Raw genomic sequence first — 22,784 nt, 5'->3', positions numbered from 1 at the left:
CACTTGTTTACATCCTTTACATACGTGTTCTCTACCCTTTCCATAGATAAACTTGGTGCAATTTCCCTTAATATGAAGGGAATCTACAACCCAAAATAAGTGGTAGAGGTGAGCTACATACCAAGATAACTAACCACAGGCCAGCTGACTTTATCAAGCCTGCACTGATTTACAGCTCAGTGCCAAGGAGCTAGCATTGCTCCCAATTCCAGCCATCCCACACTCCCAAGGAATGTATTTTTCTTAGCCAGAATCCCAGCGAGCCTGTTCCAAACTAGCCTATTTCACACACAGTCTTTGACCACAAGAAGAGCAACCCAATAATCACTGGCCAAACACAGTATGCCTCAAAGGGAAAGGAGTGATTTCGCACTGCAGTGAAGCCAGTGATAAGTGGGCATGCTCAGAATTAAATCTTGGGTTCAGCTCCCAACATTCAAACCAGATTCTCCCAAATTTGGGAGGTTTGGATCTGGGGGAGGGTTGTGTTCATTCCCATTCCTAAGACCTTGTTATCCCATTAGCAGCAGGCTGTTGTGGCTAAGAGAAAGAGGCCCTTTCCAGACTAAAACAATATTATCCCCAAGAAATGTGATGAGATATGCCCACAGAGCTGCAAATCTAGGTGATCCTGGTGAGATTACACAGGGCATTGGGCAAACGAGTGGGGCTAAGGGGAACAGAAAGAATGTTTGATGTCTTCACTAATGAAAAACCAGACTTGTCTTTGTTGTTTCCCTCCATGCAAAATGCTGTACATTTGCCAAGCCAAACAGTGGGGATACTTGTCATTGGTGAGTGAAAACGCAGGGGAGTCCCCATTTGTCTTCCTTCAGCGCTCCCTTTCCAGGCCATTTTTCCATTGAGCAATCAAACTGCAGATTGAGGGTGGAGATGACCTATGGGAGCTAGGGTTGTCCTGCCTGAGTAGCTGTACAGGAGGTTGCCAGAAGATGGGAAGAAAGGGATGCCAGGTGTCTGTCTGTCTAACCATCTCTCCTCCCTGATATGAGGGGTAGGCAGTTTGATGATGAGGGTAGGAAGGGGATTCCAAGAGCCTTTTGCAACTCACTTTTCACCCTGGGAACTGCACACAAAGCCCATAGCTGTCAAGTCAAGGGAAGTGTATTGGGTGCAGTCAGAGCCCCTTTAAGCCTGGGAATGTACAGTAATTTCCCAGATGAATCGCTGTATTTATGGGTCACACACACACACACACACACACACACACACACACACACACACACACACACACCCCCGGCATACATAGGCCTCAAAGCTGAAAGCCTACATATCATATTCAGGCAAGTGACAATACAAAAATACAGAAAGGAGGACGAGAAAATAGGCCACTGATGTGGGAAGTTTCTCTGCATTTAAAGTAAGCACATTAGCATATTAGCAAGGGCTCAGGTGAGATGTAACAGGGCAGTGCCACTCTAGCTAGACCTCAGACAGATGCATTATCATTTGAAAGCAAGAGCTAGTGGTTGGAGCAGAGGCCTGGCAGCCTGGAATTCTCAAATGGTAATGTAATCTCTGACAGAGATTCCCTGTGGCTGTTCCTGGCCATGTCACCACCTCTCTGCCTCAGATTCCACGACCCCACTGTCATTGGGAAGACTCTAGTTACTTATGCACCTCCTGGGGTGGGATGCTAATGCTTGTAAAGTGCTATGTAAATGCAGAGTATTAGTAATGAGAGAGGCTTGCAATGCTGTTAATACTCCCTCAGCCCTCTCCTTCCTGCATTTTCCCATATAGGCAGAGCAATGAAATGCAGGACAGACCTTTACTGAAAGCGTCTAACATGCTTGTGTAGGCTTACGGATAACTGATGGTGTCAGCACCCCTGGGATTAGACCTACCCCGCATTTTATTACTGTTTCCATTGAAGTCCTTTATGAGAAAAGGAGACAGTCACTCCCTAAGCTGAATTTTCCATAAGAGCCCCTTTTTATCAGACTGGAATGATCTATCCCTGTATCCATGATGTGCTCTGATAAGACAGAGCAGCTTAAAAACATACAACAGTATTTCACTCCCAAGAAATCCCAATACTCCCTCCTGCCAGCCAAAGCTCAGACAGTGTCGGTCACTGTCTTCTTGCTTTAATTACATGCAGGGGTAAAGCCTAAGAGTCTTAAATGTCAGGTCAAATCAATCAGAACTGTTATAAACGGTGCGGCAGGTGAACTGGCAGGGAAATTATCTTGGACCAGCCAATTCTGATGTGATATCAGCGCTTGGGGGTTACTTTCATCTGGGGAGATAGGCCTGTGTCCTTGCAGAAGCAGCATACTCTGTCCCATACAATTCAAATGGGCTTCGTGACCAGTTACAGATATTTTACAGTTGTCTGTACGATAAACCAGTCTACCCTATTTAGAGAAAATAGTGGCTTCCGTTCAGTGAACTTCAGACTGGGATTTACTTGCAGAAGTTTAGCAAACATATTAAGCTGGGAGGGATGTACTGGATTCACTGACAAAAGCAGCCCCATCCACAATGTAAAATAAAAGGAAAAGACAGCATGCACACACACTTGGTGCTGCTTTTTGAAGAACATATCTTCATTCAGCTCCAGATCCCAGCTTGCAGAAGATTCCACAACAGAGAGGTTGGAAAAGCCAGGACACTGCAGGCTGGTTTCACACATGTGGGATCATTATGTGGCATTTGCAGATTATTTTGCAACAGAAAAGTGGATATGTTGGAAATGACCTTCTGTGTGAAAAGTGGCCACAGAGGCAGAATCAAAACTCATGCAACAGTAAACCAAATCTGAGAAATAACTACCATTCCTGTTGAGACAATTCCAACTTCATCTAGCATTATAGGTGCCGGGATCACTAGCATTCGGAGCAAGCCTTGTTTTCAGGAGCCAGTGTGTGTCTGGTCCTTTGTCCAGTCCACTCTCTTACTATACATTATCCTGGGCTACCTACTGAAAGGAACAGACCTCCAAGAAATTCCAGCAACTGCGGCTGGAGAGGAGCCAGAACTCAGATGACCAGCAGATTTGTACAGACCAGATATAATGATCAGCTCGTTATCCTCAGTCCTTCAGCCACACTACCACTAGCCCAAGAAGACCCATTTTAACACGTCATGCTCCTTGCTAAAAATCTGTCAGGCGCAAACACCATGGTGTCACTTCCCTGCTGACCTTACACATTCTCCCATTCATGCCTTCATTAACTTAGGGCATTTTTGGTCACGTTTGCCTTGCTCCAATGCATTTTATACATGCCCACTAGTTATTTGCGTCAGTGGCTTTCTATCAACTCACCACCCCCATCAGTTCGTCACTCCCTTTGTACGCAGAGGTGCCCCAAAGCGATTTATCACAGACTTCAGTTTATAAAAGCCTGCTTCAGCCCTGACCTCCTTGTAATTCCTCCCTCCCAAAGACTGCCTTGGTCCCAAGTCTCCCTTTAGGAGCTGTGTGTGTCAGGGGGTACTCAGGAATTTACAAGGTTCCTTCTCATTCCAGCAACATCTACCCCCTGCCCCCTTCTGCCTCTCTCGTGATGCTGGAGAGGGCTGCTGTGCATTGCACTGTCCAGCACTCCCATTATTCTGCCATCAGCCTTTTTATTTACAGATTCCCAGTCAGGCAGAAAGCAGAGATGACGAAATCTGCCTGGAATCTGCTATAGCAATTAGAGCAGGGAGCTGGGGAAGCTGTTCTGCAGCAAGGATTCATTTGGTGGTAGACATGAGCCTTTGTGTATCTAATGAGCATCCAGTCTCAACCCCCACCTTCCAGTGGCTGGGAGCACAGTCCCTGCCAGAGAAGGGATTAGGCCCACTGCATGTTAAACTAGCAGCTCCGACTGCAGACCCTGATGCTGGTCCAGGCAAGAGTCTCATCTGCATGCAGAAAAAGCTACTTCCAACAGTGAATGTTCAAGAGCAGAGCTGTTCCTGCCGGGTGTCAGAATGGATGGAACCTAACAGTGCAAGAGCCAGTACTAGCACAGCGCACTGGTCTCTCTCTGACTGCATTGCATGCACACGCAGGGCAGCGTGGGACAGGTCACATGCCAACACAGCCAGCAAGGACTGGCAGCAGAAAAGTGTCTCTGCGAGCTCCAACCACGGTGAGGGGTGGGGGCTGTTTCTCTGCCTGCATGAACATAGACAGATCAAGTACTACCCACAGTAGAGCCCGAGTTAGGGGTAACGTGCCCTCTTTTTTCCAAACCTTTTCACAACAGACCAAAGGCTGTCCTCAATCCTAGAGCCTTCCCCACCGCTCTGCTTTGGTTCACCATGTGACTATGCTGCTCATGAAGGTGTGTGGCTCATGAAGACTCACTTGATCATAGAGAAAAGATTCAATGACAAGTACAGGGTCCCATCGCTACACACAAGAGCTGTGAGCGTGGAGCAGAACCCACCTGCAGACAGCTAAGGAAACAGACACAGTGTGGAGCTGACAGGCCTTCCTGACCCCTCACAGAAAGACAGGAAGGTTCTAAGCGGCCGTAACATGTTCCATTCTCTTCCTAGCTCATGCCGGTTAGTGTCATGGCCTAGCACCCAGCCTGTGCGGATGGCCTCGCCACCAGGTTTGTGAGGAGCTCTTTAACCAGTTCTGTAACGTAGGGTGCGTAGCCAGTGTTCCTCTACTAGTATTAACTACTACGTGGCCCCCTGCTAGTTTAACTAAGCTTACAAGTGACAGCCCCTCCTAGCCTCAGAGTCTGCGGAAGACTGCCTCGATGGGAGCAGGTCAGTTTAGGAGCAGATTGTTCCAATTCCCTAGATCTAATGTAGAAATAAATTGTTTATTTTGTCACCTCTGCCAGATGAATCAGAACTAATCACGTTTGTGTCATAGGCCCTATACCACTAGCAGCAATTCTCCGTTCCTGCTTTATAGACCTCGTCTCCTAGCAGAGCCGGTAAAAGTACTCGTGGTTCCAGACAGCAGATAAAACTGGCCACCTCGAAAGCCGATACTGGTGTCAGCTAGGTCAAATGCTGCAGAGATCACTACAGGATCCCTGGTACACAATGAAATCTACAATTGAGAAGATAAATGTATGGAAGAACTTCCACTCCTTTGGCAGCGCTCACAATGACAAGGGCAGTTCAGTGGCACCACAACATTTGTGTTTGGGCAGCACAGAACTACCATATCGAGCCCCTGCCAGATCTCTCCCAGTAGAAAGTGTTCAAGTACAACACTGGTACCCGCTTCTTCTTCTAACAAATGAATCCTGAAAACATCACAGTACAGTCCTGCTCCTGTAAAGGGCAGCCTTTGGATTCCAGTACACCTGCAGATTCAGTTCTTCTTGATGAAACAGCCATTATTTCCACCCACGGGAGATTATAAGTGAAAGGTGAAAAAATAAATTCAGGAGGCTAATCGCTAAAGCATGGGATTTTCACACTTACAACAACATTAATAAATATGCAAGAGTCCTAACCAACTGTGAAGAATAATTCAAGGCTCAAGCTTAAACAACGTGTCAAGACACACACAAAAAGCTCCTAATTCATTCATTCAAGATTTATCTTACAGATACAACAATGAGCCACAATCTGCTCTTGGTTACACTGCTGCAAGTCTGAAATAACTCCAGTGATTTTAACTGTTACTCCAGATGTGCACCAGTGTAAGAGCAGAATTTGGCTCAATAGATACAGGAGGTGAAATCATCAGGAGTATATCATTGACTTTAATGAGGCCAGGATTTCATCCGTAGATTGGACGCACTTTGGAAGAGGGTCTTTTTGCTATGGGTTTGTACAATGGCTAGCACTATGGGACCCTGAGCCACAGTTGGACCCCAGGTGCTACAACACCTCAAATAAGTAAATATAATTAACCACCAGCTGCCCTGAATGATATGGAAGTAATGGATTTAGGGAGTGTGGAACAGTAATTTCCCACATCAAAGACAAACCTGGGTTGGTTGTCTCTATAATCTTTCTCTTCAGCACGAGGATGCTGGTCAAGGAGACAACTAATTAGCTGGTAAATAGAGAAAATTAACAGAGCAAGAATTCTCAAGAACAAGGGGAAATGGATTTTCTGTTCCATCTCTCTCAAACCACTCGAGCCCCAGAAGTAGCTCAGTCCTCTATGGGACTCTATAGACCACTGCTTGATGAGAATTTTATTAGTGTGTTTGTCTTATGTATTGAAGTTAAACACACATAAAATCACACTAATTTGGAGATTAAGTGACTTGGAAGTGCAGTGCCCGCAGCTCTAATTTAACATTTCCTATGAACACTGCATTTTCCTCTTATGCTAACACTGCTGTCCCTTTCAACCTGATCAAGGACAATACTGGCTTTTCGACTACAAACTTCACTAGAAAAGACAGGCTGACACAATATAGATATTAATTATTATTATTATTATTATTAAAGAAGCCAGCTCAGAAGATAGAATTTCAGCAACATGTGACCAACTGAACACAGCAGGTTTATTAACTCAAGTGAGATCACCTGACAATTGCATAGATGACCTGCAGCATTTTCCATACTCTAAGCTGGTGTCAAGTAATCAGAATACTAGTTAGCTTCCTGGAGAAAGGTCATTTCTCAGTCAGTCAGAGACTCCTCACACGTGTGAGCTTCAAGAATGTGCTCCTTTTTAACTCTGGTTTTGGTCTTTTCATTGATCAGTGCCAGGGACACACATGTTATTTCTTCTCTATTTTGTTAATGAACAATTATGAATATGCATGAGGTGTTCATTACCATAGTGAATAAATTAGCCTTCACGGTTGCATAATACAACTATCACTGAAACATGCTCAAAACCAAACTGCTCCCCAGAGTCATAGACTGGGAAGATCTAGAGACAGAAGCCACCAAGCCACAAACGTTTTATGACTTTCTATGAAAGACACTGTTGCTAGATTAAAAATGACATTTTGGACTTTCCTTTAATGTGTCACAGGAAGAACACTCTCCCTGATAATCAGAAAGTGAAACCCGCTGTAAAAAACCTGCTAGGGCACCACCACCCGCCCACCCTACTCTGAAGTGAAACTGGATGGGGCTACATTTCCCTTTAGAAATAGGTTCCACTCATAAAGGAGTGGATTATGATGAACGTCAAAGGCTAAAACAGAGTAGGAATCAGATATAAAGCACTTGTTGAACTCCTTCAGTGCAGATCTTGTGATGTTCTGTCCCTTTAAATGTTTGAACACACCCCCCTTCCTCCTCAGTGCAAAGCCTCACTTCATGTTGCTTTCAGTTTTGTGACCAGAATAATAAAGTCTCCAGCAGCCAGCCATATTTCTGCCAGCTGCCCGTGTGTCTACCTCCTTCTCTACTGGGTCCAAATATAATAGATCTGGTTTTGCATTTAAGTATAGCTTTCAAAGGAATTTTTTTAAAGATGAGGTTTGCGACCTTTTATACTTTTGGGGGACAAAAAGACTTCTGCTAGGGCATTTTGGTATCGTTCTTCTATTCTACTTGTTTTTTCACTTGAGAAATATTAGGAATATCTAGTCTGAGTTTGCTGGACAACTACCTGGGGGTCTTAGAGATGTATGATGTGAGCTCTCATACCTGGATTGTGGGGATGGGGGAATATTTAACAAATGTTTTTCTTCCTCCAAAGTGTTTTTTTGTCATTGGACTTAAATAAGTATTAAACCTCTCCCCACCAAACAAAAAACAATTCCCCCACGCCCCATAAAACACAGATTTTAAAATCCGACTAAAAGTCTCTTACTCTCTCAATTTCTCAGGTATCAGTCCCTGGTCTCTTGGGTTGCCATGCTTACACTAGTTCAGCAATTCCTATGGATTGTCTTCCAAGCTAGACAGGACCTGAATTTCCAATGTAAAAACAAAACCCAGAAAAGAAGAGACATTTCTGGCCTCCATTACCCACCATAAAAGAAGAAAAAAAGGGAAGACACCAGTATTCTCACACACACAGTTATGCAAGTCACTATTAGGAGCACAGAACATGCCAAGTTACCCGTTTGTTCTTGACAGAAGCTTGCACATTTACTCTCTTTCTACAGAAGGAAGGGACTATGGGACCTGTAGTTCAGATAAAGCAAGATGAGGGGGATCTGAGGAAATTGGAGAAAGGCTGGGAAAGGAGAGATAGAAAAGAATGCAGCGAAGTCTCTCTTTTTTAAAAAGAAAAGGAGTACTTGTGGAACCTTAGAGACTAACAAATGTATTTGAGCATAAGCTTTCGTGAGCTACAGCTCACTTCATCGGATGCATTCAGTGAAGTGAGCTGTAGCTCACGAAAGCTTATGCTCAAATAAATTTGTTAGTCTCTAAGGTGCCACAAGTCCTCCTTTTCTTTTTGCGGATACAGACTAACACGGCTGCTACTCTGAAACCTCTCTTTTTTAAAATAGCATTTAAATGTTATTGTCTGTCCCATTGTTTGCAAAACCCTATTAGCAGTTTGAAAATAACTTGGTCCCTTGCAAGTTTCTCTCTATTCAACAAACATTCCCCACAACCAGCCCATTTTGAGCAGAGCTGAAATAAATACAATTTAACTTTTGGTGCCAAGATCTCTCTCTGCTCTGATATCCTGTTCACACTTCTCCAGGCTGTGCTTTCTATTAGAGACTGCCACCAGCAAATACTTACGCATACTGGAAGGCCAGGGGTCACTTCACAGAGCCTCACTCTCTGTCCCAGAGAGGTCTCTTTCCACAGCATTCATTCATGAAGCATTCTAGCATCAAACAGCCCTGCTCCCTCTCCAGGCTCAGGAGGACACCTCCTTCTTCACTTTGCATTAAAATAAGTTACAAAAAATCTGAAGTTTCTCAGACAGAATCACCCACTCAGGCTTAGTTTCCAGCAGCTCCAATTCACAGTAAGGACTAAGGAGCCTGATGAAATGTTCAGGTTCCCAGCCAGTTACCCAGATGCCAGCAAATGGACATTTATTGTTTTAGAATAGATTCTTTATTCAAAAAGGGCCCATGGTCAAGAAGGACAGCAATTTAAAGCACACAAATATAAGACTTTCGTTATCCAATAGAAAGAGTCCCCACTTGTTACAGCTCCTCCCCCGAGAGCACCGTCCTGGCTCTGAAGTGTCCCTCTTTGACTTAGCTACAGGGCTCATAAATCATGCTTCAGAGGCCGTGATATGCATTGCTTAAAAGCAGCCTCCATTCCCAGGTAATCCTGGAGATGCCCTAGACCTAGAACCATACCAGCTTCTAGTTGGAACTGTATATACAGGCATTTCTAAAGAGCTCACCACAGGAGTTTACCAACACCTTTCTTATCATAGTTATTACACACTTAATACCTTCCATGCTATGCCCTTTAGAAACATTAACTAGCTTCACAACTCCCCTGTGAGGCAAGCATTATCCTTACTGTACAGTGGGGCACACAGAGCTTAAGTGACTTGTCCAAGGTCACATGAGCAACTCACAGCACAGCCAGGAAAAAAACAAGAAGTTCTGATCCCCCATCTCCTACTCTAATCACTGAACTAACATTCTCTCCTGTTAGAGATGAAGGACAGTCCAGTGCTTAGGGCAATAGCCTAGGGCTTTGGAGACCTGGGTTCAACTTCCTGCCATGCCACAGATTCCCTCTGTGACCTTGGGCAAGTTACTTAGCCTCTCCGTGCCTCTACAATTTATCTGTACAATGAAATAACATCCCTACTAGGCCTGAGAGAGGTGCTGCCAGGATAAATACAGTAAAGATTATGAGACACTTTGATACCATGGTGATGGAGCCATATATGTACCCTTTAGTATTACAAGAAGATTTTCTAGTCCTACAAAGTTCTAAATGGAAGGGATGAATCACTGTCCACGGCAAGTTTGTCTCCCTGGGAACAGAACTCCTGAATAGGGAGCATCATGCTTGTGTAGGCAGAAGCTTTGCTGATCTGGCCCCTTGTGTAGGTGGTGGTGTAGGAGAGGAAGCAGGTGACATGCTGGGGGTAGGGCTGGAGGCTCCTTTCTCAAGTTTGAGTCAAAAGACCCTCTCTCACAAATAATGGAGCTCTTAATTTTCAAGCCCGCAACCCTCCGCTCATTATGTCGAAACAAAGGCAGCCCATTCCAGCACTGGGAAGCTCAGACTCGTGGGGAGAGATTGCTCTTCAAAAATGTATTTCCAGGAACAAAGAATATCAAACAGAAATGGGGGGCGGGGGTTTCCTACTGATGTTTTGCTGCTAAGTCACCAAACTGATGAACAGCGAAGGCTGACCCCACCAACCCTAATGTGTCCTCCAGTCAGTGGGGTGGGGCCAGTGAACATCATAGGACACCAGAATTTATTTTATTTACAACATGGAATAAGAGAATTATCCTCTTAATGATGTACTGAGAGGAGCAAATCACTTTAGCTTGCCTGCATCAAGCAATTGTAACAAGCAAGAGGGTAACTCACGGGAGGTGCTGGGAAGAAACTTGGTCCCATCACCAATATGGGACAGGGTTACAAAAAAGTCAGACCTCCATCACATGGCCAGGTTAGTATCCACTGGCTCCAGCTACAACAACCACCCCAGTGATCAGCTCCCAGGGGACAGAGGAAATTAAGACCTGGGATTGTACCCATGGGTACTTTGCATGTGGATTTAAGTTTTCTTTGCAAGCCAAACACAGTCCTGCTTCCATTCAAGGAATGCCAAGCACTTTTTAGACACCCATTAATAATCCTCTGTGACATGGGTATTCTCCCCATTTTACAAATAGGGAAACCAAAGCAGAGAGTGCCAAAGTGATTGACCTTCCTATGGTCGGTCACATGGGGCTTGCCCAAAAGCCAAGGCAAAATCTTAACCCAACTCCAAAGGTCTGTGAAGGTACCATTTTCACACCTTCACAATGGCATGTGCCATGCAACAAATCCATAAAGAAATGAACAAAGCCCCCTGCGCCCCTCTACAGTGGGGAAAAAACAAACAAGGCTATTAAAATAAAGTTACCAACTTGGCCCCAAGTTCTGCCTTCAGCCATACTGCACACAGCTCTTGTCATACACAGGGATGCAAGGGCAACATCTGTCTCCTTTTAGGAATTGGGAGGTGATGCTAAATTAAAGTATCCCCCTCTTCTGGACTCCTCCGAAAGAGCTCACACCCTGGGAAAGCATGGCTCTGACCAGGGCTTTAGTGCAGCATTTCTCAAGATGCAGCCTGGAATCTGTTGTGCCCATTAAGTGCTGATTCTAAGTCGCCCAGTATTTTAAAAGCCCTTCAGCTTTTTACAATAATGGGGTTTGACCCTGCAAAGTACGATGCACCTCTGGAAAGTGTTGGATGTCCTCAGGTAGGCGTCACGATGCACCAGAGGTGCTCAGTACCACACCCACATGCAGGAGAGCTCTCTTTCTTTGGCACCTCCCAATTTTAGCATTTGAGACTGTTGCTGCCTTTGGCTCCTTAAATGTCATCCTAACATTAACCATGCACAAGGTACCTGCAGCTTCAAACTCCTCCAGACAGCTCCACTGATAAGTACCATCCAACCTGGTTTTAAACACTCATTTAACATTCCAACAGGGGATCAGCAGACACTGGGGTTATCAGCCCAGACATCACCTTGTTTCCTTCATTTTGGAGGCCACCTTCAACACAGGATAAAGGGGAGCCTTTTAGAGAGTTTAATGTTCCATTAAAATTGAGCAAAATAGTCTCCACAAACAGCAGGAAGTGACAGCAGAGTCCCACTACTTATGGAGTGGGGCTTTAAGCTAGTTATCCATCTCTGAACATTTGCTTGTGCATGTGCCCTGTAATTGGGGATCATTTTTATTCTGCTGCTTTGTTGGCTGGAATCTCCCAGCAAATAGACACAAATTACCACAAATATATAAGGAAAGGGACCGGTAGTCAGAATGCCTGGGGACTATTCTCAGGACTGACATTAACTGTGTGAGCTTGGGCAAATCAGTTTCCCTTTGTGCATCAGTTTACCCATTTACAAAATAGAAAAAACAACTATGCACTTCACAAGGGCGTCAGGAGGTTTAATTAACCTGCGTAAAGAAGTAGGGAATACTTTAGATTAAAGGTATTATAGAAGTAGAGAGCTTGATATTTTATACACATACACGATGCAGAATCTCGCTCATGTGCTAGAAGTGTTACAACTATCTAGCAAAACTCAGTTCTCTCAAGCATCCAAACTTTCATTCCCCTGCTTATATCTGATTTGAATTTATAGACTTTACAATGTGATGCCCCAGGACAAACTGCCAAGTGCATTAGTGCACAATCTTTCATGCAGCTCCAGGCTCAAGAAACTTACCATTTCAACACATTCCAGTTGTGGCATCTGTTGCATCAAAGAGCCTCAGGGAGCAGGAGAAAAACATAACAGGACGGAATAGGAGCCCCTGTGGTACATAGGGCTAGGCACTATGCCTGGTGTGACTGTGAAGAACTAGTACTGACAATGGGAATGGGGTTCCCTCCTTACCCCCAGGCATCAGAAGTATCACCTCAAACTCTTCCTGAGATACAAGGACCACAAAGGATGGCAACATTCAGAGTCTAAGCAGCACTGGTCTGTTTTTCCTCTGTTTCTGCTTTTCCCTCCCAGAAAGTCACTGGACCGAGAAAGCACAATGCCCACCACTGGGGTGAGGGGGGCGGGGTGTGGAAGAGAGGAGAGAAGACTGCCAGAAGGACGAAGAGACATAATGCACCAGGCTCAGAGACTCTTAGGCTGTAATGTGGCTTTTAACTGCTGGCAAGGGCTGCACACAAGATAGATAGCATCTCCATGTGACATGAGACTGAAAAGAGCTGAGTAATGGAATGTATGCTCTCCCTCCCATTGCAAAGGTTTCCTGGAGGGAGGGGGACAGAGAGTTTATACGCTGTAGCTCCCAGCTTCAACACCTTTGTTACATTAAGTGCACAGCTCTAAGAGGGATTTAGCCATATTCCACTCAATTTTTTTAATATGATCTTTTTGGAAGAGATTACTACATGCTTAAAAATGTCTATTCTTTGTTACAAAAACTATGTAAGATGTAGGACACTGGTGCATCATGGAATAAATACCTTATGGGCATGGAATGGCCACCATATCTGTGGATTTCCCTGGCTTTCATATTGTTTCAGTTTTGCTTTCCACCATCACCATCTTTCAGGACACAAGTTACAGACCCAAAAGTTTTATATTCCCTCAGTTATATTTCACCTGCCCTGTTCATTTCAGAAACTGGACAAAAAATCCTGATACAACCAGGAGCTGAGAGTAACAGGCCTGCCAGTGGCAAAGCAACAGCAAATGAACTAGATGAAACCTGGAAGTGACTGACAGGAATGATGAAAATCCTAACTCAGTGCAACTTCTACCAGTTACGATAGGCACCTACTAATCAACCCAACACTTTTTCTGCTATAGTAAGAAGCCCAGGCCGAAGGTAAAAGAGGAAACTCCCCAGGTACCAGAGCCACACTTAGAGCAAAAACAACAGCAACAGAACCCGTGAATAAAGGAATGAAAAGAGTTATGTTTCCATAGCAACAGAAAGGCATGTGCTTATATTAGTAAATCCCTGCTGACCTCCACTGATCTTTCCCTATCCTGGTCAGTGCAAGGGATTAGCAGAAGGGCACACTCTCTGGCCTGTTCCCAGGATCCACTCACTAGGAAGGAAGCAGGGCAGCCCTGCAAGGAGTTTTAACATGGAAGATCTCCTTTCAACCTCCCAAGTCAGCAATGGGCATAACAAAATCAGGTTCTCCCTTCAGGAACCATGTGGGACTCTTGCAGCAGCTACTCTAGGCTGTTATGAGAACTCCTTGGGAGTACCTTCAAGGTGCATTCTGGACTCTTCCAAAGCTCCTTGGCACTCTTGACACAGAGGAGGTGACAACAAACCTATGCCATCTCTAATTTATATTATACATTCTGTGGGCTTTACAAAAATCGAGCAAAACTCCTGCCATTAATCAGTTAAGCACCAAAGACCATAGCCTTGCAATTCTTTCTGAGTGCTGACATGCTGGGTAGTCTGCACTGTTGCTGATTTGGCCTTAACAATTCCGTATCCAGTGTTCTTCTTATGGTAGCCCATCACATGGACTTCAATAGGTAACTTCCATTCAATTTGTGCACACTGGATGCAGGCACAGAGTCTTTTCAAAAAACCTGTACTTTGATTAAAAACCACCAACCAACATATGAGCTGAAGGGGGAGGGGTGGCCTGCCTTCTACAAGGAGAAGGCGGGCTTGATCATGCCAGCTGAACAGAACAGAGTGATCAGTTCTTTTGTTGGTTCCCCCTGTGATCAGGAGAGGTGCTGCTGAACTAGTGTCTCCTTCCACAAATAAACTTTTTGCTTGACCTTGCTGGTCTCATTCATATGTCATCTCACTGCCAGAAACTGGGGAATTCATCTGCTTTCATGGCATCACTGCCCACTCTGTGTCCCAGGAGCTGGACAGCCTGTTTAGCTGAGGCTTACTGGGCACTTGCTACATATGACAGATCAAAGGACAGAGATTTGAAGGGAATCTGCAAAGGTTATGATGATTGGTTAAAATTCTTCCTCCCCATTTTCCCCATAGCAACTATTCAGGCTTTTGTACTGTTGTTCCAATAGAACATAAAGGAGAGAATCTGCAGCGAAATGGAGGGAACGCGCAGGCTGAAATACCATCCACTGGCTGAATCTGAGTGTCAGTCATACCACCTCAGCTTAGGGTCTTGTCATATCTCACAAGCTCTGCTAAGCTAGGTATGGTACTAGGACAAGAGACCTCTACAGGAAGCCCAGTGTGATCCAAAAGCAGTGCTTGCAATTCAGTAGGCAATTTCTCGGAGACAGTACTGAATCAATGGCCCAGCAGAGTGCTAGAGAGCCCTGTACTGCTACAGGCATCTTTCAAAGGAGACATTAAACAGAGGGCCTGACTACGTGTGGTCTTAAAAGATTCAGTGGCTTTTTGGCAGAGCAGGGGTGCAATCCCAGTGCATTAGCCAAATTCCAGTTTGAGTACTAATTAAAATACTGTGGCCATGATTCTGCTCTTCAGTACCCCTGTAAATCAAGATTAACTCCACTGAAGTCAACAGAGCTAAACCTCTGCAAATGAGATCAGAATGGAGTCCTGCTTGACTAAATTCTCATTAGCTACAGCTGGATATAGTAGCGTCTTCACTCCCTGACTTCAACTGTAGTGCACTGTTGCTGTGCCCTGTTAAACAGCTGCCAGGTTCCAGAGGTGGCTGCATTTTAATGGCTGGGGGGGCGGGGGAGGGTAGCCAATATATCAGTTTATTATATTTGTAGAGTGCTACTTTAGGGCCAAAGCACAGGACTTTTCACTGGGAAGCCTGGGCTGAATTCCCAGCTCAGCCACAGAGTCACTTAATGTCTGTACCTCAGTTTCCTCTTGTAAAGTGGAAATAATATTTACCTACTTCAAAGGAGAAGAGTGATAGTTCCTGGCTCTCTGCCTTCCGACTTGTAGCAAATCACTGGACAGCAATGCCAAGCACTGGGTAAGAATCCACAGGACAGACCAGTGCCAAAATTATGGCTTAAAATATTAATAGCGTTAATCAGAGCTACTGCACCACAGGGAGTTAAACCCATTGTAAACACAGAAACAGATAGCCAGCCAGGTCTCTGTCATCTGTCTATTGTTTAATGTGCATCTGAAGATGTAACTATTTCTATTATTAAGTTTCCAGGATTTGTGGGAGGGTGCAAGAGCTATAAATCCATGTTTTATGGTAGTTTTGAATATACTGCCCCAGTAATTCTTTGATCTTTCAGTTCCTATTGCACCCCAGTATTTCCCCTTAATAAACACACCTCTGGGCTGACCTTCCTGGTTTACACATTCTCTGATCTCTCAGCCATTTCCACAGATCAAACGCTGAAATAGGGGTTTTCCTGTGTACTCAGTTAACCAAAGTGGCTCACAAGATTTAATTTCTAATTCCAATCTAAATACATTGGCAGTCAACATAGACAACAGTGAGACTGTTAAAAAGGGAGCATTGCTTTGAACAGTGTTTAAGATGTAAATTGTGTGTATGTCAGAGCTAATCTCAAGAGCCTACCCTAGAGCAGATAACAAACCCAGAGAAGAGACATTTGCCTGCAAATGTCCTTCCACAATAGGTGTCCAAAGCATTTGCCAGACCAAAGGTATGTGAAGAAAGGTGCCTGTTTAATTGAGTGGGGCAGCAAGACATGGAAGTTGGGTTTTAAATCCACTTTCCGGCATGTACTCTTCAAGACATCAAATGAACTAGACCAATATTAGCTGAGAACTACTCTGTCTCTGCCCATACTCCAGGAAGCAGCAGAACTGTGCTCATGTAGACAGCCAGCATCATTACCCTCAGAGTTTATTCCAGACATGAGAACTTGGAGCTAATGCAGGTCTGATTGCTTCACAGCATGGTCTAGTGGTTACAACTAGGAACTGGAAGTCTGGACCCCAGGACTATTCTCAACCACTCTTACTCTGTGACTTTGAGCAAGTCACCCAGTCGCTCTGTGCCTCAGTTTCCCATATCTGTAAAATGGGGATAATTATAATTACCTGCCTCACAAGGGCAAGGAGGGACTTTTTAATAAAGTGCTTGGAAATCCTGAGGTGAAAGGTATTACAGAAATGCAAACCATTTACTATTAAATCTTCTGGCAGATTTCCCTCTGTAAATGGGAACAGTTTGGGTATCTGTGGAAACTCTGGCTTGTGCTATGCTTTACAAGTGGGTTTCTAAATAGGGCACTCACTCCAACTAACAAAAGAGAGAGTGATATCTTCTGTAGGTTGTTGCTCCAAAGAGAGGGAGGATGTCAATGCAAAGACAAAACAGCATATATCCCCAAGGAGCATTCCATCCCTGACACAGCCACGTACTAGCAATTCTGTACATGCAATGGGCCTTCCTTCTGCACAACACAAAGCCATCGTAATTGCTTCACACTTTAAACTAGTAGCTATGGTTACTGGACACAAAAGACAGCCCCACTGCTTCCCTGTGGCCAGAGGAATTCCAGGCACTTGGAGCCAACGCATCAGACAAAGAAGTTAGTACAAAGAAGTTAGTACGGAAGAGAGAAAATTCAGGGGGAAAACTAAACAAAACAGTTCAACTCAAGCGTTAAGGTGTCTAACAGTATCAGAACAAGGCAGATGCAGGAAGGCTACTGGGGTAGAACTTTTAGGGGCATGGAAAGAAGTACTGAGGTTTCAACAACTTGAAATAGGTCCTAGTGCTGTGGATAAAACTAGAAGGCTCAGTTAGATAGAGTATGGCAGAAAAAGGGCACTCTGAATCAATAACTTTGTGTTTCACCCTCACGTCTATGCATCCTTGTCACTGACTGCTGCTGCCCTAACGGAGAGAGGACCTTATCCACGCATTGGCCTGGCAGTACTGGGGAGGACTAGGGAGGTCAGTTCAATCCCCATCTTCCTTCCCAGTAAAAGGCTTGGCATGTTCCTGACATGACCTTATAATCCCTAGATGACTAAACCAGATGTCTAGGCCCAGCAGATCCCCAGACACCCATTTCAGAAGAAACACAGGGAAGCCTATTTTCCAGAGCATGCAAGAAATTAGACCCAGGAGTGAGTGTATTTTAAGCCCAGGTGCAGAGCTGCTTATGCACCTCTAGAGGCTCACCCCAGCTCTAAAAGTATATTCCCCAGCTCTGAGAGAAAGTCCAAAAAGCCCCACCAATATGATACAATCTTTGGGCATCTCATCACTCTCTGCATCTTACAGAATAGATCAAATTTATTAAAGTTTTCTAAAATAGAACCTTTTGCCTCCTTCCCTTCTCCTCCTACATTTTGTACCAGAACTACCTGCCAACAAAAAACCCATTACTCATCTTCTGGGATGCACCACCACCAAATGGACTTAAAATTGAAAGTATAAACTATTCCTGTGCATTTGTTCTGCATGAGCATAAACATGAAGTTCAGGAGAACTTTACTACTCAAGTTTTCAGCTCACTGTCTCATAGGGAGAACAATTACTGCAATAGCTGACTACTTAATTACACATTACACACACAGAAAGTCTCATTCTTGTTTACAAACACACACCCCTAAGCTGTGAAACGCCTTTGTATCTCCAAGATGAGAAGTTTCCAAGCTCCACAGCTACTGAATGTGGAAGCAACAATTCTGTCATATCAATTAACACAAGGCCAAGTAATTTCTGACTGTTAGCCAAAGTTAGTGCATATTAACTGGTTAAGAGCCAGACACAGAAAATGAAAACTTACCCCAAAGCAAAAGGGAGAGTGGCAGCAGGAGAGCGGCATGGTATGCACTGGATAGAATTCTCTGTAATTCCATGGCAAGCATAAGAGTGGCGGTCCTAAAAGCCTCAAGAGAGAAACAGAGGCTGGGAGTTGGTAAATGCAGGTTCTCCCAACATCCCAGACTTCAGAAATGTTTAGTGGCACTCACTCCATGCTTTGTCGATTTTGGGACTAGCACTAACACAGTGGACAGAGTCGCTGTCCACTTTGAAACGCTTTACTCATGCTGTTGGAGTGAATGGAAAACACTGCCTGGATCACATGGACTGGACTGGACAACTAAAGACTATAGTTGCCAGCATTACCTGGAAAAGCCCAGAGCAGGAGGGTGGGCAAGTAATAGCTGAATGTTAAAAGAGGAGAAGCACAGGACGAAGAAGGGAGTGGGGGCTGGTATTTTATTAGCTTTCTCCCCATCCCTCCCCTGCTCCAAACAAGAGAGAACATAAGAACATAGGTCTTGTCTGTTTTCTGTCTGCCTGGGAAGCAAGTCAGCCCCAGGTCGCCCGCATAGCAGTGAAGGGCACTCGCAGACTCACTGGCCTGGGGAGCAGAGCTTGGAATCAAATATAGGAAATCAGTTTCTTGATCAATTATGGTCTATGAACAAAACCCAGATGTAAATGAATCACACTTTTCCCATAGAGGCTGCTTTGTTCAGTGGGACAGTTTGATTAGCACAAGGATCTAACACTAAATCCAGAAGGCAGAATTCTATTCCAATATTTGCTGCTGCTCAGATGCTATGTCTTCTTTGCAAGGTTCAATGAAAACAGGGGGCACACAGTGGGTGTAGTTGTGTGAGAATGGGACTGGAGGCCAGGCACTCCCAAACTCTCCTCCCAACTTTAATACCAACTTCTCCTGGGGCCTTGGGCAAGTCACTTAACCTCTGAACCTTAGTTTTCTCATCTGCAAAGTAAGACCAATTATTATCCTACCTACCCTAGATGGGCATTGCAAGAATGTATTAATAATCAGGCCAAAGACAGTCATATCATACCCAAAGAGGTTTAGGGATGCAAAATCCAAACCCTATTCAATGCTTTCCCAGGACAACACAGAAATTAACGAAGCATTTCAGTTCCACAATGATGGTGTTTGTATTCAATCTCCCCAGTGAATGGAAAGGCAGCTGCCTGTATGGGGCCTGTGAGTTGCTAACCCAACAATCAGCAACAGCATAAACTGTGATGCAAAATAAACAGAGTGAAGCAAGGAAGAAGCTGCAGTCTGTCCCCATCAGAATTGCTGCATCAAAGCAATGCTCCAGCTGACCCAGCATAATACACCCTGCAGAGATGATATCCTGGTCCCAGTAAAGTTAGTGGGAGTTGGGGGAAGAAGGGAAAAAGCCACTAACCATGGTATCTGGGCACTAGCAGAATAACTGTGCAGCAAAATCCAGTCAGAAGCAGCATTCTCTGCCCCTCCCTTTAATTACACCATTTGAGCATGTAAATAAAGGAAGTGGTTTGGGTTTGTACAACCCCACCAATCCTGTTGCTCCGACAGTACAAATATTTAGGCTCACTCTGGTTTTCAGTGGCATCCCAAATTCCTAGCCAGGGTCCTTGTGTAGAAAAAGTCCTGAAACCTCTGGTTGTAAAACCCTTATCCATTAAGTGGGTGTTGGAATTAGAGCAATTTCACAGGAGTACCCAGATACCTTCCTTAGCATAGGGATGCTGGGAGATTTAATCGATGCATGTCTATAAAGTGACCTGAGATCCCTGGATGAAAGATGCTATAGTAAGACAACACAAAGTGGCCACATTCCAGTGGTGGATGAAGTGAACCTGGGGTATGGAGTACTTGGGTTTTAAGACCATTCAATAAGATGATAATATTTCTGTCCCTTTCCAGCAGCTGATCCCCATACTGGAGCAGGTATCCCTTCTGATCTTTAGGGAGTACCTATCCCATTAGTTTCACTTGGCCCCAGCTGTGCACCCTCCGTGTAAAACAGCAAAACTTTAAAAATGCCATTTGATGAGCTTTAGTAAGTGGGAGATATTGCAGAGCGTGTTAAAAACCAATCCATTGGTTGAAGGTTAATGACATTTCTCTCTAGCAGTTGGTCAGATATAGAGAATAACCAATTGCCTAAAGAAAATCTACAAGAGACTGAATTGTTTTCTCAGTGCCACTCAGGCAACTTTTACTGAAGTCAATGAGAGTTGCACCTATGTAATCCAAGAACAGAATCAACTCCAATAGCTTCTGCTATAGGTTCATCAGTGTTTCAGAGGTGGGAAAATCTGCTTGTGTTCTATGCTTCATCACAGAGATTAGGAGCCGTCAGAAAGATCGTGCTTACCTGTGACCATTTAGTATCTTCAAATCCAACCCATAATTGGATTTAATTAAGGCTAATGGGAGTTACGTAGATAACGCCTGCCCACCAAAGAACTGAATAGACAGGACAGATGAGATTTCATAGAACTGTCTGCTTTAAATGAGAAGCACTGGTATCTTAGCCCCAGACCAGGAAGCAGGGGGCAAGCGCAGGTATGCTCAGGTGTCAGCTCTAAATGCTGCACTGACTTCCTTTTCTTCAAACCAAAACCGAAATAGCTGGCCTGATTTTCAACAGCCCTGATCATCTGCATCTCCATCAGTGCTGGGGCTGCTCGGAACTTCTGAGAAATGAGGCCATAAACCTTTTGCAACTTCTCCTCTGTGCTTTCTTCAGACAGGGCATTCCAAGGCAGAATCCTTCTCTTTAGTCCTTTCCTTTCCCTGGCCTGTTTTAACGCACCCTGGGCCAGGTCCTCTCTTCAACTAAGTACATTGGTGTAAACAGCAGAATTTATCCACCTATCGCACATGATATCAGGTGCACCATCATGACTGTACACTGAGGGCTTTTGCCCCTATATTCACTGCTCACTGACATCCTCCTGCAGAGGACTATTCACATGTTAGCCATTTTTAAGAAAAGAAATGTAAAATCCTGCATGAGCACAAATACACATGCTCCATATTCCAAGGTCCTCCATGGTAAAGTTAAACCACAGAGATATGTGAATCACCCAGGAATGAGGGAATAGGACATGCTTACACAGTAAGCAGAGGAATTCTCCCTCTGCAGGAATGCAGCAGCATGGCTTAATTGGCTGAATACGATAAATGCGGTGTCAGAGGGAGAGTATCCACAGAGGTCATTCCAGAAGCCACAACGCAATGAAATCCAGTTCAGATTTTCAGATGCCTGGGGCCTGGCTGATGCAGACTAAGAAATGTGTACACGGGGAGGGGACTAAGTGGAAAGGATGATGGAAGGGGGGGGAAGAGAAAACCTTATCAAAGAAACATAATGGAACTGGACAAGAACCAAGAGTCCCACCCAGTCTAAGCAATTAGATTGTCCTTGGATTTAGGTGGGCCAACAATAAACAAGTTCCCAAAATCCTTAGGGGCTCATTCTCCCAGGTCTCACACACTTGTCGGACAAGAAATTATTGTCCTCCATAATTAGCCTCGGGACCAAATTTCCCTGAGTGGCAACTCCCCAAGGCCCTCAAACATTGTGCCGCTCACTTGGGGATCTGTCTGAGCAGACATACACCCATAGGTATCGCGTTATCAGGTAAAAATAAATGCTTTGCCCTTCTCTAGCATTTCCTACCCAAAAAGTTTAGCCGCAACTCTCTGGGAGGCAAGTATCAGGGGGTAGCCGTGTTAGTCTGTATCCACAAAAACAACAAGGAGTCCGGTGGCACCTTAAAGACCAACAGATTTATTTGAGCATAAGCTTTTGTGGGTAAAAACCCCCACTTCTTCAGATGCATGGAGTGAAAATTACAGATGCAGACATAAATATACTGACATCTGAGGAGAAGGGAGTTACCTCACAAGTAGAGAACCAGTGTTGACAGGGCCAATTCAATCAGGGTGGATGTAGTCCACTCCCAACAATAGATGAGGAGGTGTCAATTCCAGGAGAGGCAAAGCTGCTTCTATAATAAGCCAGCCACTCCCAGTCCCTATTTAAGCCCAAATTAATGGTGTTAAATTTGCAAATGAATTTTAGTTCTGCTGTTTCTCTTTGAAGTCTGTTTCTGAAGTTTTTTTGTTCAAGTATAGCTACTTTCAAATCTGTTATAGAGTGTCCAGGAAGATTGAAGTGTTCTCCCACTGGCTTTTGTATGTTGCCATTCCTGATTTGTGTCCATTTATTCTTTTACGTAGGGACTGTCCAGTTTGGCCAATGTACATGGCAGAGGGGCATTGCTGGCACATGATGGCATATATCACATTAGTAGACGTGCAGGTGAATGAGCCTCTGACGGTGCGGCTGATGTGGTTGGGTCCTCCGATGGTGTCGCTAGAGTACATATGGGGAGAGAGTAGGCAACGAGGTTTGCTACAGGGATTGGTTCCTGGGTTAGTGTTTCTGTGGTGTGGTGTATAGTTGCTAGTGAGTATTTGCTTCAGGTTGTGGGGCTGTCTGTAAGCGAGGACTGGCCTGTCTCCCAAGGTCTGGGAGAGTGAGGGATTGTTTTCCAGGAT

At 44.6% G+C, this 22,784-nt stretch overlaps 1 protein-coding gene across 3 annotated transcripts in view; it reads right to left on the bottom strand.

Moving 5' to 3' along the window:
- CRB2 (crumbs cell polarity complex component 2) overlaps positions 1–18,440 on the bottom strand; it is a 57,002-nt gene extending 38,562 nt beyond the window's left edge. For 2 of the 3 annotated variants that reach the window (XM_074973743.1, XM_074973744.1), the window contains exon 1: positions 18,231–18,325. In XM_074973743.1, coding sequence (XP_074829844.1) covers positions 18,231–18,312 — 82 coding nt within the window. In that variant the 5' untranslated portion in view covers positions 18,313–18,325. Of the gene's footprint in view, positions 1–18,230 lie in introns of all 3 variants that reach the window. The other variant, XM_074973741.1, reaches the window with a different exon arrangement.
- Positions 18,441–22,784: the final 4,344 nt, after the last annotated feature.

The sequence above is a fragment of the Natator depressus genome, chromosome 16, assembly GCF_965152275.1.
Source record: "Natator depressus isolate rNatDep1 chromosome 16, rNatDep2.hap1, whole genome shotgun sequence".
Taxonomy (NCBI): domain Eukaryota; kingdom Metazoa; phylum Chordata; order Testudines; family Cheloniidae; genus Natator; species Natator depressus.
Note: the sequence above shows the minus strand (reverse complement) of the source record. Positions and strands in the feature narration are given on the sequence as shown.